The sequence below is a fragment of the Thunnus maccoyii genome, chromosome 7, assembly GCF_910596095.1.
Source record: "Thunnus maccoyii chromosome 7, fThuMac1.1, whole genome shotgun sequence".
Taxonomy (NCBI): domain Eukaryota; kingdom Metazoa; phylum Chordata; class Actinopteri; order Scombriformes; family Scombridae; genus Thunnus; species Thunnus maccoyii.
Genome location: NC_056539.1, coordinates 34756475 through 34773279, shown reverse-complemented (window position 1 = coordinate 34773279; position 16805 = coordinate 34756475). Strand labels below are relative to the sequence as shown.

The following is a 16805-nucleotide window of genomic DNA, read 5'->3' as shown; positions in this document are numbered from 1 at the left end:
CCCCCCACACACACCCTGCCCCCCCTCCACCAACATGTTTTAGCAACAGCGACATGCAACATAAAAGATCTTCACATAAAACCTTTCAGGTTCCTTTACTATAAGTACCTCCTCTTAAAAAATGTACAGTATTAAAAGTTAATTTACTAAACTTTTTTTTGTGACTCATTTTCTGCTTCGATATATTAGGATATACTTTGAGGAATCAACAGTAAAGAGTAATCTCATTAAGTGAATATATCTAAATGATTCATAATTAGGCATGTTGTGGTCAAGGTTACTGGATATTCATATACTAAACATCTGATTCACGCAGTCAAAAATAAAAAGAATCAAAGTTTCAGACTGAAGCTGAAGAAACCGACGTTTGGTTGTAAAGCAAACAGAGTCGCTCAGAGAAGAAGAAGAAGAAGAAGAAGAAGAAAAGCCCGGACCGACTCACAGACATGATGAAGACCAGACGAGGATGATGAGGATGATGAGGATGATGAGGATGAGGTTGGGTCGTTTTCACAGTTTGACTGAAAACAAAACTGGAACAGAACTGAACCGAGGAACCACAGAAGAAGAAGAAAAGTCGTATTCTGAGCTGTGAGTCACTGAAACCTTCGTCTTTACTCGCGACGTTTGTTCAAACTGACAAAACTTTATTATAAATTCTAACAGCAGAAAACATATTAATATATGTGAATATTTTCACTTGATGGAAGTCTTTATTTTAACCATCAATGATCTTTCTGATCTGTTGTTTGGGAATTAAAATTGAATTTGTGGTGATTTTGGATTTCAGGATTTTAACATTTTTGTGTTTTTAATGTTTTTTATCTTTAAACATCTTTGAACCTTGTTGGAATTCATAAATAAATCATATTATACTAACGAGGAGCTGCAACAACAGGATCCAATAAAAGTGAAATTATATTTAAAGCTTCAATTTAAGGATAAACTGATGAGGTGACTGATGACGGGCTGTAAACAGGAAGCAGGGCTCAGTAAACATGGCGCCGCTTCAGGTCACATGAGGTCGACTCAGATCCGACTTTTCCTCCTTCAGATTCCTCGACTGTGACTGGCTGGAAGTGACGTGACTGACAGGATGTTTTCAAACCTGTGACGTGCTGAAGACATGACCCCGTCTCACCCAGTCTGAACCGGTTTCTACTGGCTCACACTGGTTTTACTGGTTTCATCATCTTCAGATATCACTACTCACAGGTTAACTCATGTCTTGCATAAGTGTGAGCTTTGTGTTGGAGCTGGGCAACATTTCATCACCTCAAAACTGCATTTGGGATGTTTGTTGTTTTTAATTGATAATCTTGATACATTTTGCTTCGTAAATTCACAAAGTGAAATAATTACTGAGTCACATTTTAGCCAGAATTTCTTAAAATGTCTGTAATAAACATGCTCACCTCAACTTCTTGTTTTGTACGTGCAGGAGGTCAAATGTCAAAACTGATCCATCAGGTGACTGAAAAGTCTGTTACTAGAAAATATCATTTAATGTGCGATGACGCCGAACTCTTCCTCAGCGAGCTTCATTTCATACAAGAAAAACTTTTTTATAATTAAAACTAAAACCTGTAAGTTAACCTGCTAACGTCTGAAGAACAGACTCATAAATAAACCTTCCTAAACCAGTCAGAACTGGTCTAAACCAGTCACACAGCAGGAGCCCACTGCACCAGCATTTCACAAGTTTAAATGTTGCATCATGATTAACTAAACGATCTACACGTCACTAAATTAAAACCAGTATCAACAAACTGTTTCTTAGTAGAGATAAGATGTAAGTTTACAGTAACAGTTACATAATGTACTGACAAAACTAACGTTAGCTTGATAGCTAACAGTTATGCAATGTACTGACAAAACTAACGTTAGCTTGATAGCTAACAGTTATGCAATGTACTGACAAAACTAACGTTAGCTTGATAGCTAACAGTTATGCAATGTACTGACAAAACTAACGTTAGCTTGATAGCTAACAGTTATGTAATGTACTGACAAAACTAACGTTAGCTTGATAGCTAACAGTTATGTAATGTACTGACAAAACTAACTGAACTGAAGATAAATCATGTTGCTGCTCTTTCCAAACTGTATGAACAGTAACTACATGTGTTTGTACCTACATTTACAAAGGATTCACAGTTAAGTTTAAATTTCACGTTTACAAAACTAAAACTGTTCCAGCTCATATTACTAAAGTTTAAACTTGCTTAAACTTTCCCTCAGTTTTAACGGTGCAACCCAAAAATCACCAGTTTAGTTCTTAATGAGACGTTACAGCATTTACTGACTGTTTAAAGCTGCTGGAAACCAAAACCAGCTTTCTAACTGTAATTTAGGGTCTTATGTACGTAATAGTGAGCATCTAAAGAGTATTAGAATTTAGTTTCAATCCAAATCCAAATAGTTGAAGTTTCTGTAAACTTTCCTGACGTTGGGTTTGAATTGGGCGATAAGCAGATTGTCTCACTTCTGGTTGCCGGAGCTTCTGTGTTTATATTCTTCGTTACTGCGGATAATTACCTGCTGAACATTTAAACTTACACTAGTGCTGCTCAAGCACTCTTAACTCTCTCCCTCTTTTGGTGACTTTCTTTTAATCCCACAGCTGTTTACATGCTTTTCAGATCTGCTACTTACTTAAGCTTAGCATTTAGCTTTGCAGCTAACTTAGCTTAGCAGTTAGCGATGGCTTCTCTCTCTCCCTCTCGCTCTCCTGCTCTCTCTTGCTCGTTGTGTCTTATGTTTAGTTATTCCTCTGCCTCCTTTAGTGACAATCATACGTGTAATGAATGTTGTTTATTAACCGTGAATGAGGCGAGGCTCAGTGCGTTAGCGGCACGGCCCGGCACCATGGAAAACCAGTCGTTAGCTACTGTAGTTAGCCAGCTCCCAGTAGCCGCGGCGGATGTCAATCAAAACGTGATCTGTGACGCCTACAGTCTCGTCATATGTTCATTTTTACTATTTCAAGCCAAATTTCTAGAGACTTTAATATCTGCTCCAGTTCTGACCGGTTCATTCTGGTTTAAGAAGGTTTTGGATGAACTGGTTGGTTTAGTTTGTAACGTGACATAATAATAAATTCTGCTTAATTTGATCAGCAAAGATTAAAAGATGAAAAAATGTTTCATCATGATATGAAACACAAAAGGTTAAAGGTAGAATGATTGAAACTGAACACGTCCAAATACATTAAATATTATTTTCAGTCAGCAGACTTTTCAGACGCCTCATGTCTTCAAAATGTTAGCTAACAATTTCTTTTTAGGGCCCCGAGTACCGAGTGGTGCGAAGGTCTATTGTATCTGAACAAATGATTAATGTCTCATAGTTGAGAGTTCAGGCCTGAACACATCCACTGGTCAATACTCATCAGTCATAGCGCCACCTACTGGCAACAGGAAGTCAGCCTTGTGTGACAAACATCATCCGATTTACACGGAATTTACACGGTGCGGTCTACACATGATGTAAAGCAACATGTTGTGTTATTAGTGGGTGTTCTCTAGCGCCACACAGTGGACACAGGAAGTGATATTTAACTCCTTCCTGTAACAGACTGCGTTGCGGCCCGACATGCGTGAAGGTGCGAGGGCCCGATCTTCGCTGCTTGCAGCTTTAATCATGATTGTTTTTCATTCAGTTCAACATGATTATCTTCATAAACCAGGTGACCTGATGTGAAAACTATATTTTTTTATTTTGTGTGTTCAGACCTTTCAGGACTTCGGGGCTCCGTACAAACAGATTCTGTGATATGTGAGCAGTAACTACGAGGTGTCCTGACTTATGACAATAAATGCTGAGATTTAGAAGTTTTAACCCGACTGAAACTACGTCGGCGTGTCTTCCTATAGAGATGTGAAGTGAGAGGAGATATTTCAGGCGCCTCTGGTTTCAGTAAAAGTCTGATTCAGTTTCTCTCAGACTGTCAGAGACTCTCAGTTCTCTCTTCTACAGTTCAATCAACATGAAACTCTCCTGTTGAATCATCACAACAACAGATGAACTGTGTCAGTAAAAGTCGAAGCTACAAGACTGTGGACATAAAGGTTTCGGGGTAGAAGTAAACTACGTCCCACGGTGCATTTCAGCAAGAAACAGCCAATCACAGAGCTTCAAATTCTGTCACGTGCGTCGCTAAAGATCACGATGTTGAGAAAACTGATTTTAAATTTGAACAACTTCAGCGAAAAAGTGTTTTGAATTCATTATGCTCTGTATACCTCTGGCCAGCTTTGTCTCCATAGCAACAGCAGCAGAGGCTCATGGGTATTGTAGTGTAAATACTGTGAAGTGGTGTCAGAATATAAACCTGTTAGCATCGTCACATCATCAGGAGAGTCCTGAGTTTCTGTGTTCAATTAAACAAACATCTGAACTGTGAATACAGAACGAGGAAAAACAGGAACCAGCGGCTGCTCACACTTCACTGCTCTGTAGGGTGTTAACGGAGACCTGCCAGCCAATCAGAAGCCAGTATTTTCTGTGGTACATCTGAAGGCGGTTACTAATATTTGTGATCCATATTGCCCAGCCGTGGTTTGTGTGCTGTTGTCTTCTGCAGCGACTCGCAGGCCTTTCTTACCTGCTGCAGTTGTTGTTTGTTTACAGGCGAGTTTTATTTCTGCGGCGTGCAGCTCGCACTGAGGTTTAACTATTAGTGTCTGCTACGTAGGGAAAGGTAAACGTCCGATTCACTGAACAAAAGGGAAGAGTCTGTATACCTGATAGTTCCTGGTTTAGCCTGAAGAGTGAGTGCGGCGGCGGCGGGATCTGGGAGGAAAACTCGAGTCCAGCCGGCCGGCGTGAGGACAGAGCCGCTGGCTTCACTTGCATACAAAAAAAATTACCGTCCACTGAGAATCTGTTTCACAGCTCTGTAGAAAAACAGTAAGAGCCGATCCGTGTGCTACCTACTGTATCTGAATTCAACTCCTAGCTCGTTTACATTATTCATATGCAAAAAAAATCTTAGTAGTTTAAATATGCTTGTCTGATAATAAGTGTAGATTTTTCAGTGTTCTCTTTATAAAAAGTTCAGTTTGTGACCCCGTCTCTCTCTCTCTGATAAGTGCTGAAGTTGTTTTGGTGTTTTGGAGGGCCGACGTGGCCACGCCGTCTTTCCTTTGGTTGCCAGGTAGTCCGACCTGCTCCCGCCCTCCAGCAGTTGAACTTTGACCTCTGGAGGGTTTTTTTTAGTCCAGCTCCACAGCCTGGCTACTACATCCATGTGGTCTGACAGGGTCTGGCTCCTCAACCTGTCGCTACCCGATCAATGTCAACCTGATCAGAACCATCAGTCGTTATTGACGCATCGCCTTTACTGCACATGTGCAACTAGTAGGTACAGTACAAATACTAATCAATACTAATCGAACAATGTCATTATCATTATATGCAAACTGTATTCTGGTTGGGAAAGCTGAGCAGCTGTTAGCTATCAAGCTAAAATTCGCTGGAGAGCTAGTGTCAACTAGAAGGACGTTATTCTTCACTTTGGATGTAGCTATGCTAACAGTTTCCACAGTTTCAGTTACTACAGTAGCATAAAATCCATAAAGTTCCAACATGTAGCTTTGGAGATGTTGGAGGCAGGCTAATAGTTTCCCCCTGCTTCCAGTCTTGGTGCTAAGCTAGGCTAATGAGACAGAGAACAAGAGTTCACTAACAGTCTTAAAAACATGGAAGTGCTTCTAAAAATCAGCAAATACACAGCTTCAGTACACAGATTACTTAGCATTTTGCTAGCGGACTAAAGTTTGTATTGTGTGTCAGTGATGTCAACATCAGCTAAAGAAAGGTAGCTAATTAGCTCACAAACATTATCTCCATTAGCAGAGGAGGTCTGTATGAATAAACCAGTCACATTTTTACACAATTACAAGACTGGAAAGCTTCCAAGCTAACGGTGATTTCTATGTCTGCCTAAGAACAATAACTGCTAATGTTAAATAGCTGTTAGCTGAGCAGTACAAGCATTAGCTCTTTTGGAAATAGAGGTGTGTGTTGTGTAATTATAATAGCTTTGAAATTATTTGTACACAATGACTATGCTAAAAGTTAGTTTGCTTGCAAGCTAACGTTGATTACTTTCTGCCTATTAAACGTCTGTTTTACAGTCAACTAATATTAGATAACTAGCTCACAAACATTAGCTCCATTAGCAATGGAGGTTTGTGGTGTTTAATGAAGTAGTAATAGCTCTGAGCCAGGATAATACAATATGTACACGATTAAAAAGAAAAACATAGCGTGATATTGATTTTCTGTGTTTTCAGAGGGAAACTAACTGATGCTAAATGCTAAACACTGTTTCACAGCTCCTAGCGTTCATTCTGTTAGCAATAAATTAGCTCTGAACAAGCCGAATACAATTTGTACAGTGAGTAACAAAATATTGTTTTTTTTGCAAGAGCATAACTTGCCTCCATTTTTGGTAATGACAACAGCTATCATGTTTTTTTCTGTTTATTCTCTCTGACTGGATTTAAAGTGATCAATCATCTGTAGCTTCTGTTTGACTTCTTTAGTTTTAGTCTCAGTTTTTGCATTTATGGCTCAGACTTGTTTGAACAGAGTGCAGCTAATTAAATGCGTCATTAACTGCAACAGAAGTTCCTGATCAGGTAGTGACACTCGTCCTCCAGTATGAAGCTTCTGTCACACACATTGTCAGAGCAAAAAAGTGTCCAAGAAAAACAAAACAAAAAATCCAACACATGCTTATTTATAAAAATATCTGAGAAGACTGACGGAGATCTCTGTGAGTGGATCAGAGCGCCCCCCGGTGGTGCTATGCTGTGCAGTGCAGTGCAGCAGCTGTATTGCGTAGTGATGAGAGGTAACTGAGCTGTGTAGCTTATCTGAGGCTGGACGCCGTCCAGTTTTCCTGCTGTGAGTCTGTTCAGTCAACAGGCTGCCAGATGGTTCGATCTAATCGACCAGATCTTTAAAAACTGAGTTTAACTGCCACCTTACTAAAACATATTTCTGAGGAATTTATATTCATTTTACAGCCAAATTAACACGTCCAGTGTGATCAGAGTCCTTCACTTTCATTCCATTGCTGTTTTTACTTCCACAAAAAAACATGAGCGTGGAGACGTATCTATCTATATCAATATAAATCTGTTCCCAGAGCTTTCGACTGTATCTCAGGGCTTTCCTCCGGGGGTCAGTAGACAGCGGGAGGGGGATCAGGGGTGCCATCCACATTCAACACCAGGTAACGTCCTTGAGCAGGGACAGGGGGGTTGTGATCTGCCCTGCAGGTATGACCATCTGTTATCGTGACTGAAGTCACATGATGACACCTGAAGAAGGCCATGGGATAAGGTCCAAAGCTCTGAGATAGGTAAGTAAGTGGACCTTTAGAATATTATTTATAGATGAGAAAAGATGTTTTCAGTTTAAAGGCATACTACGCAGGATTTTCCTAGAAGACATCGTATAGACTCATACGACAGGTATCAGTGTGTGTCTGTGTCTACACAGACTCTGCTCTCTGCCTCTATTTTCTTATTATTTTGCTGTTCAGGGTGTTTCTGGGCGTCGGCCTTTGGGCAGTGGGTGTGTAGCTGCCAGCCAATAACAGCGCAGGGTGTGAGGTCGGGATCACATGGCTCCGTATCTCTCCTCTGTACCACAGCGGACAGGATGCAGCTCGCTCTCTTAATTCACTCTCTATCTCGCTCAACCACCGCTGCTCTCTCTCTCTCTCCTCTCAGCTCACTCTGGTCGAGCCGAGGAGGAGGGGCCAAATCCTGTATAGTATGCCTTTAGACCTTCTATCAATCATTCACATTCATTTGAGTAAAAAAACTTTCTATCACATTTCTGTGACTGATTCTGCTTCAGATTTATATATTTTATATCTAATATTTAGATACTGCAGTAAGTGGTGCGTATGGATCCAGTTGGTGATTTAGATGTGAAGAGTTTGATAAAGGTGATTAGAGCTGAAACAAGTCAATTAATGACAGAAATCTGCAATTATTTTGATAATAACTGAATTGTTTTATGTAATTTTTCAAGCAAAGATGCCAAAAATTACATTATTTGGTTCCAGCTTCTCCAATGTGAGGATTCTGATAGTTGAGTTTCACCTTCGGCTTTCTTGTTTGCATGATTTTGTGAAATCTGTGATTTTTCTGTATTTTCTGACATTTTGTAAACAAAACTGAATCAATAAAATTATAAGTTAGTCGTAGCCCTAAAAGTGACAAACGTCCACATGTAAAAGTTTTAAAACTGGATCATTTGGATAAAAGGAAGAAAAAACCCTTCCAGGATCAGGACTGAGATGCAGGATGTGATGTCATAACAACAGTTACGTAGTTTGAAGTTGGGTCGTGTATCCAGATTGTCTGCTGGACTTTATAACAGAGGAAAGCTGAAAAACTCCAATCACACTGGACCTGAACTTTAACAGTCGTAGTTTTCTCATTGAACCTTTTTGTGCAACTGAATGTTTTTTACGCCGTTGTGGCACTTGAAGAGCGAGCAGGATTATTATTACTAATCCAGCTGCTCCAGATTGTCTCAAAGCAAATATTAAGGATTTGAAATGTTGAACTGGCACTGAGTAGTTTGGCAAAGTTTCCACCAGACAGACTGCTGTGATGCTGCTTTGTGAACCTGTAATACCTGTAAATATAAAAGTAGAAATCTGTAACATAAAGTAGACGGAGGCTAACGAGGACCACTGCATCGTGTGGTGTATGAGGTTGTTGGAGTGTGTGGCATTTCTTCATTTAGCTTAATCTGTTCGGTTTGGTTAGTGAAGGTAGATGCGGTTTAAAGCGGAAAAATCTCAGTTCTGACTCTGAGGTGTCTTTTTCTGTCGCTGCTTTGACTTCAGCGGGTTCAGCGTCCTGTTGGCTTCAGGTGCAACAGGATCAGACCGGCCCTCCAGGTCTGCACCCCCCACCCTGACCCGGACCCCACCCTCCTCCCTCCCTCGGGGTCAGTCGGGACCCGTGGTGGACACCGAGGCCTGGGGACCCTCGCTGTACTGGCCTCCGCCGCCGCCGCTCCCGCCACCACCCCCGCCCTCGGGCTCCTCTTGGCTGGGGGAGGCCTCGTCGCTCGGGCCGCCCCGGGACGTGACAGAGGTGGTGGTGGTCTCCGGGGACGCGCTGTGGGCCTCCTGTGGCGTGTAGCCTGGGTGGTTCTTGCGAAAGTGCTGGTTGAGGATGGCCTGGAAGGGGAAGCTCTTGCCGCAGACGTGGCAGTGGAAGGGCTTGTTGCCGGTGTGCTTGCGGATGTGGTACTCCAGCTGGTCTTTACGGGTGTACTTCTTGCCACAGATGCGGCAGACAAATGGCGTGATGCCCATGTGGAGACGCATGTGGCGGTCCAGGCTGCCTTTCTGGTTAAAGGACTTGCAGCAGTAGATGCAGGTTAGACGAGGGTTGTAGCGGAACCAGCGGTCTCCTACCTGCTCCCTCAGGTAGTCCTCGTAGCCACCCATATCAAACGCTGCGTGCTCCTCCCCCTGACAAGCAGAACAAATCGTTAGTACAGCCGAGACCAGGACAGGAAATAAACATTAGGACTGCCAAGACCAGGACAGGAATCAAACGTTAGTACCACCCAGACCAGGACAGGAATCAAACCTTAGTACCGTCCAGACCAGGACAGGAATCAAACGTTAGTACCACCCAGACCAGGACAGGAATCAAACGTTAGTGCCGCCCAGACCAGGACAGGAATCAAACGTTAGTACCGCCCAGACCAGGACAGGAATCAAACCTTAGTACCGCCCAGACCAGGACAGGAATCAAACCTTAGTACCGCCCAGACCAGGACAGGAATCAAACCTTAGTACCGCCCAGACCAGGACAGGAATCAGACATTAGTACCACCCAGACCAGGACAGGAATCAAACCTTAGTACCGCCCAGACCAGGACAGGAATCAGACATTAGTACCACCCAGACCAGGACAGGAATCAGACGTTAGTACCGCCCAGACCAGGACAGGAATCAGACATTAGTACCGCCCAGACCAGGACAGGAATCAGACATTAGTACCACCCAGACCAGGACAGGAATCAGACGTTAGTACCGCCCAGACCAGGACAGGAATCAGACATTAGTACCACCCAGACCAGGACAGGAATCAGACATTAGTACCACCCAGACCAGGACAGGAATCAGACGTTAGTACCGCCCAGACCAGGACAGGAATCAGACATTAGTACCGCCCAGACCAGGACAGGAATCAGACATTAGTACCACCCAGACCAGGACAGGTGGCATCAAACTGACTTTCTCTGACTTTCATGATCTTTCTGGATGAACATGTACATGTGTCAAACTGCTGTGAATGTTTAGTTTGTAGTGGCTACTGGGGAGAATCTGGAGGTCCCGTAAGAGGGTCTAGTGACCTCTGGGTTTCTTTAGGAATAATAACAGCAACTAAAGAGGTTCAATGGGCCTTTTAGGGGGTAGAACACAGATTTTACTGCATTATGTTAGACAGCATTCTCTAACACACATGAGGGAATATATTTTAGAAGATTATTGGTTTACATCTCGTCTATATGATGTAATTGTCTGGTTAAACAAGACTCCTGGTCTCAGTATTTCCTAACAACGGACTTCATCCAACAGGCTCATGAACACAGCTACAGTTAGCAAACATTATAATCCACCTGTGCAGTAGTAGAAGTTGGTTCTTCAGTACCTGTGAGCTGGGCTGCCGCAGCTCATCCACCCTGCTGGGAGACTCGCTCTTCGCTCTCTGACGCTCAGCCAGGACGACCACGCTGCCGGTGGGACTGAACCTGACGCACACACACACACACACACACACACACACACACACACACACACAGTCATCAGGTGTCTACAGTTCAGGCAGGATGAAGAATGGACGTGTGTCCTCACTGCGTCTCACCTGTCTGTCTCACTGAAGCTGCTGGACGGCTGGACGCTCCGGGCCCCCAGCGCTCCCACCGGCCCCGTCACCAGCGTGCTGCGTCCCGACGTGTCAATCATCACAGTGGTGCCCTCCTCCACCGGCCCACCCTCCTCCTGGTGCTCTTCTGCTCCGATCCAGTCCTCCATCCTCTCCGTCTTGATCCTGATTCCGTCCACGCCGCTGCCCTCCTCAGCGCTGCCGGCGCGCTCTGGCTCGCTGCTCGTCTCCATGTACCACTGACCAGCCCGGTTGATGCGGAGGATCGGTTCTTTGCCCGCTCTGCCGGCGGGGGCCCCGGGCCCCTCCAGGCCGCTGTGGTCCACGGTCGGCGGAGGGCTGAGCGGCTCCTCGGCCGGGCTGACGGCCTCGCACGCCTCTGCACCTCCCCGTGGGCCGAGCAGTCGCAGGCCGCCGTGATGGCCGCCTGCTCTCACCACAGCCTCCAGGGTCCTCGTGCCCCTGGACCCCCGTGCCGCCTCCTCCTCCGTGTGTTCCTCGTCCAGATCGGCCAGGCTGATCTTCAGGTGGATGCCCTCCAGGATCTGGGTGCAACGGTCGATGATGTGCTGCATCTGCAGGAAGCTGGCGGCCGTCAGATAGCTGATGATGTCAGCGAGCTGCAGGCAGAGGCGGCCCGTGTAGCAGAAGGACAGCAACTGCTCGAACACCGACGGGTTGCGGATCACCGTCAGCGACACGGTGCTCATCTGGCTCAGAGACATGTGGTCCCGGAAGTACGGCGAGCTGGCGGCGAGGACCACCTTATGGGCACGGAAGCTCTGGCCCTGCACGTTGACCACGATGTCGCAGAGGCGGCCCTGAACACGCAGCTGGTTCAGGTGGGACAGAACCGAGTTACTGAAGTCCGGGACGTCCAGCTGGATGCTGCCGGAGCGCTCCATGCTGCAGCCTGCAGGGGCTCTGCAACAACAGGACACACATGCAAACATTAAATGATGTCACAGCAGACGTTTCCCATCACATGTCAACGCCACAGTGCCTGCTGTGACATCACTGATTGGGGGTGTGGCCAGAGGAGACACCTGAACATTGTCGTCAGGTTGATTCCCCACAAAACTGACTTTAGCTGCTTCTTTTATTCATTCATTAATATTCTGTTGAGTTTCTGCTGTGGAAACATGACAAACTAGAGAACTGCTGACATAACTGATCATCAAGTGACAGCCAATCACAGTGTTCATCCTGGAATCCACTGCACCAGAAGAAGAAGTGCAGGTGAAGCGGTTTCAGTAAAGTTGTCGTAAAGTTCTTGATATTTAGGTTTCTTTCTTTCTTTCAGAAGGTTTTGTTGATGTTTGTATTTGTGTTTCTGTGCGTGTGAACCAGCATCAGCACCTGACTACGTTTCACAAACTCTTCATCACAGCAGGTGACATTCAGGTGTTTAACAGGTTGGTTTTGGTTAAATGTTAATAAACAAGTTGTGTGTTTTCTGTGTATTAAACCAAGACCGCGACCTTTAACTGACCTTTATCAGTGCTGACAGTGAGATTAACAGTCATATAAACGGAGCACAAAAAGTAAGCAAATGTGTGTTTGGTAGATTATTTCTTTATTGTAACGAAGCTTCTTGGTAATAAATCTGATACCGTTGGAAAGTCTGTTTATTTCCCTTTTAAATGGAGCCACATTTGTAAGGAACCTGCATTTGTGGGATGAGCAGCAGAGCTGAAGATGTGGGTTGTGCCCCTCATGCTGGTCACTCTTCAGGTCAGCCGACGTGGTTGTGTTGGTCAGTCTGGCACCAACAGTGCGCCCAAGCTGATCCCACAAGTGTTCACTGGGGTTGAGGTCGGGACAGCCGGCAGGCCGTTCCATCCTCTCCAGTCTGGAGGTCGTCTCTGATAAACTGACAGATGCTGGTTGAAGACTGGGACGCCGTCCCACAGCAGAGTGTGACCAGACTGGTGACCAGCATGAGGAGGAGGAGCCAGGCTGTTGTGGCTGTGTTTGGTTCTTCCACATGCTACTGAGGCTCCTGTTTGTTAAATGAATCAATTGTTAAATTGTCGATGTGTCTTATTTTGTAGAAGTGAAAATATGATGAGCGTGTGGAATTGTAGTAAGTAATATACAAAACACTACGAGTTGCACAACGCCAATGGATCGGTGAAAACAACTCCTTTAAAGGAGTTTTAGAAAGTTCTGGTTATAATCTCCGGGAAAACAAAACTTTTACCAGATCCAGTTGACCTACGCCGGTCACCAGACAAACAGGAGACATCTGGAAATATTAGGAAAGGGGGGAGCAAAGTACACCACACACACACAGCAGAAATTAAGAAATGTCCAAATGGTGCAGAGACACCCACTCCCAGAGGTCAAAGTCCAAGTGAGCATTTGGCTCACGTACTCAAGTGCCAGAAAACATGGGCAGGAAGTCACGTCTGCTTTTGGTATAAATATGTTTGGGTGTGAAGTTGAAGCAGCTGCATTGGTGACGTTCTGAGTTTGTTTGTAATGAAATAAAGTCCCGTTGGTTGTCTGCTCATCTCTCTGGTCTCAGCATTTGGTGTGAACATCTTAATATAACCTTTCAAACTTCAATCATCCACCAAACACCAAACAAGAGTCAACGGCAGAATAAGCTGTTTGGCATCGGCAGAGAAGATTTGGCAAATTTTTCATGGGAGCAACCCGCATCCTCAGCTCTGCTGCTCGTCCCACAAATGCAGGTTCCTTAAAAATGTGGCTCCATTTAAAAGGGAAATAAACAGACTTTCCAACGGTATCAGATTTATTACCAAGAAGCTTCGTTACAATAAAGAAATAATCTACCAAACACTCATTTCCTTACTTTTTGTGCTACGTTTAGTTCAGATATTATATTGCAAAATCACATAATTTGTTGGTAAAAACAGGAAATATGTTACTAAACACCTCAGTGACACATTAAGTATCAACACATTTGCAACTTTCCAGATTCATGAATGAACAACATGAACTGTTGCATCACATTAAAGCAGCTTCAACTGTCCAACTGTTGCTGATTTTTGCTACTAAACACAAACGTGTGTTTATTTTCTTCTTCTATTATCCACGTAGCCCTGATACCTGCACGACTCACCTGTCTGTGATGTCACACAGTCTGTGATGTCACCTGTTTAAAACTGATGATAAAACCAATCAGATGGCAGTTTGAGCTCAGAGTAAAAGCATCAGTAAACCTGAACCCGGTCACTGAATCCACTGCAACACCTGTTCAGGTATGACAGCAGGACCCTGATCCGGATCAGGGCCGGTGTGCCTCCGGGGACCAGGTAAACCTCCAGGTGTGTAGCCGGACTCTCACCTGAGGGGATGCGGTGGGGGGGGACAGGGGGAGATCGGGTCTGGTCTGGGGTGCGGTGCTGTCGAGGCTTCAGTCCTGCAGCCAGCTGAGCATCGTCAGCAGGACGGGAGAGGACGGCTCGGCTCGGCTCAGCTCGGCCCGGCAGGCTGCAGCTCCACCCGCCGCTCCTGCAGGCTCCGGAGCTCCGCGGCTCCAGCGGCACTCGTGTCTGCTCAAGGCCGGGGAACAGTAGCTGAGCTCGGGCTCCGGTCCGTCAGCAGCCGCTCTGCCGACATTCCGCTGGGAGAGGGAGTCGGGTCAGTGTCGGTTCCGTGTCGGTGGGCTGCTGCTGCTCATCTTCCTTTTTCACGGCAGAAGGGCCGAGGCTGCAGGAAGGAAGGAGGGAAGGAAGAAAACGCGCAGGGCATGCTGGGAGCTGGAGTTCATGACCCGCAGGAGCGCTGGCGTAACGACCGCTTTAAAGACTTCACTTCCCAGCATGCAACTGTGAGGAGAGGGGTCATCATGGCACTTTGAGTTTGGCAGAGTGGAGTTCAACATACACACACACACACACACACACACACACACACACACACACACACACACACACACACACACACACACATTATTTTATTTTGTATTAATTTAATTGTCAGATTTTATTTCTCTCATTGAATCCAAACATGTTCTAATCTATTTATATCACTTGTATGAAGTTTATTATTATTATTATTATTATTATTATTATTAATATTAAAGCAGGTTCCCAGTGTTCCCAGTGTTCCCAGTGTGTTAAACCAGCAGCCAGGTGTCTGTAATCATTCCTCCTGTTCATACTGGATATTAAAAGATCCTTCAAATGTGCTTTCAATGGAAGTGATGGAGGATAAAATCCACAGTGTGTCCACACAGTCATTTAAAGTCTGTGTGAAGCTTCTATTCAGCTTCATCAGTCTGAGTTAGTCATATCAAGTGGATATCTGACACATTTACAGTCTTTTTAGCATCAAATTCCCTCTTTGTGTTTCCTCGGACAGTGTTTCCCTGTTGAGCTGCAGGTGGAAGTATAGTAACAAAAAGAGGAACTTTGGCACTAAAAAGACTGTAACGTTGAAAGATATCTACTTGATTTGACTCATTTGGACGCTGAAGCTTCATATTAGCTTCAGACTGTGGATTTTGTCCTCCATCACTTCCATTGTAAGGTCATTATGAAGGGATCTTCTAATGGTCAGTATGAACAGGAGGAATGATTACAGCAAGAAACACAGCTTTAATGTTCATTTGAAGACTGACTGTTGGTTTAATGACACACTTGATAAACTGTGAATTCGTCCTTTAATGCTGATAATAATTTTAATAAATGTCGCTGCACAGTTTAGATCAAACTTCCTGGATGTTGATATTAATTCGGTTCATCAGTCTCAGTGAAGACGAAACGTCTGACTGTGACACCAGAGGATCAGTTTATAAATATTATATATATATATATATATATATATATATATATTATAACATTACAATCAACCAAACACACAACAATATTTATATTATATTTATTATTTTATTTATGTTTTATTTTACTGCACTGAATAAAATCCAAACCTGCTAAAATCTGATAAACTTGATAAAACCCAGATTAATAAATTCTGTTTCTTTTTATTATTATTATTATTATTATTATTATTATTATTCTAAGTGAGTTTTGATGAAATGACGTCTAAACTCAGATATTTATTGAAATGCAGGAAAAACAACAAAAGAAAGCTGATGTTTATCTTTATTGTCGGTTACCATGGCAACAGTTTAAAACAATTCAACACAAAGAACAAAGTTGAAGCATCAAGAAACAAGAATCCCTCAAAATATCCAACAACAGCTCAAACTCAATAAGCTTTTATTTAATTAATTAATTAATTAATTTACACATTAGTGTGAAATATTTGATAAATACATTAATTATTAACGAGTGTTTCAATAAAAACAAAAATCTCTTAAAATCTTTTGTTTCTAAACTTCTGTCATAGAAACACTGAAGATTCAAATATATGAAATATATTAAATACTTTATTAGAGCAGAATCAGCTGTTGACTTTATATAAAACAATACAGATGATAAAAGTTAACGACATATAAAGACATTAATGCAGCGTTTAAACAGTTCAGGGATCAATAAAGTCGATTATTGAGATGTTATTGATCACAGTTCTGATTCAATATTTCTGATGTGAGATTTAGTTTTATTTTATTGTCTGAACAGAAAAATGATCTTAAAGCATAAAGTAGTTAAAACTGAATATTAATGAAGAACAAAGTGAAGAAAGAAGACGATGATGATGACGATGATGATGATGATGATGAATGATGATGATGATGATGATGATGATGATGATGATGAATGATCTTCTATGGTTGAAATGATTGAAAGGTTTTTATATTTTATTTAAAGAGTTTTAATCTCTTTAAAACAATAAAACACTGTGATGACGTCATCAACAGCAGGTCAGCTGATCGTCAACAGATCAGATTTATACTGAAATATGATCAAATAAAAAACTTTATTT

General features: G+C 43.3%; 2 protein-coding genes across 3 annotated transcripts in view; one reads left to right on the top strand and one right to left on the bottom strand.

Annotated features, from left to right (window-relative positions):
* The window catches only part of serpinc1 (serpin peptidase inhibitor, clade C (antithrombin), member 1), a 15399-nt gene extending 15394 nt beyond the window's left edge, over positions 1–5 (top strand). For both annotated transcript variants that reach the window (XM_042416153.1, XM_042416152.1), the window contains one exon: positions 1–5. This exon is cut by the window's left edge and continues 1230 nt beyond it. The gene's annotated coding sequence lies outside the window, so the exon portion shown is untranslated.
* Positions 6–7545: 7540 nt separating this feature from the next.
* On the bottom strand, positions 7546–14629 carry zbtb37 (zinc finger and BTB domain containing 37). Its single transcript, XM_042416151.1, has 4 exons — positions 14260–14629; positions 10923–11867; positions 10710–10809; positions 7546–9517 (listed from the first exon to the last, which is right to left on the bottom strand). The coding sequence occupies exons 2-4, from the start codon at positions 11846–11848 to the stop codon at positions 8987–8989; spliced, it is 1557 nt and encodes a 518-aa protein (XP_042272085.1). The 5' UTR covers positions 11849–11867; positions 14260–14629; the 3' UTR covers positions 7546–8986.
* Between the last annotated feature and the right edge of the window lie 2176 nt (positions 14630–16805).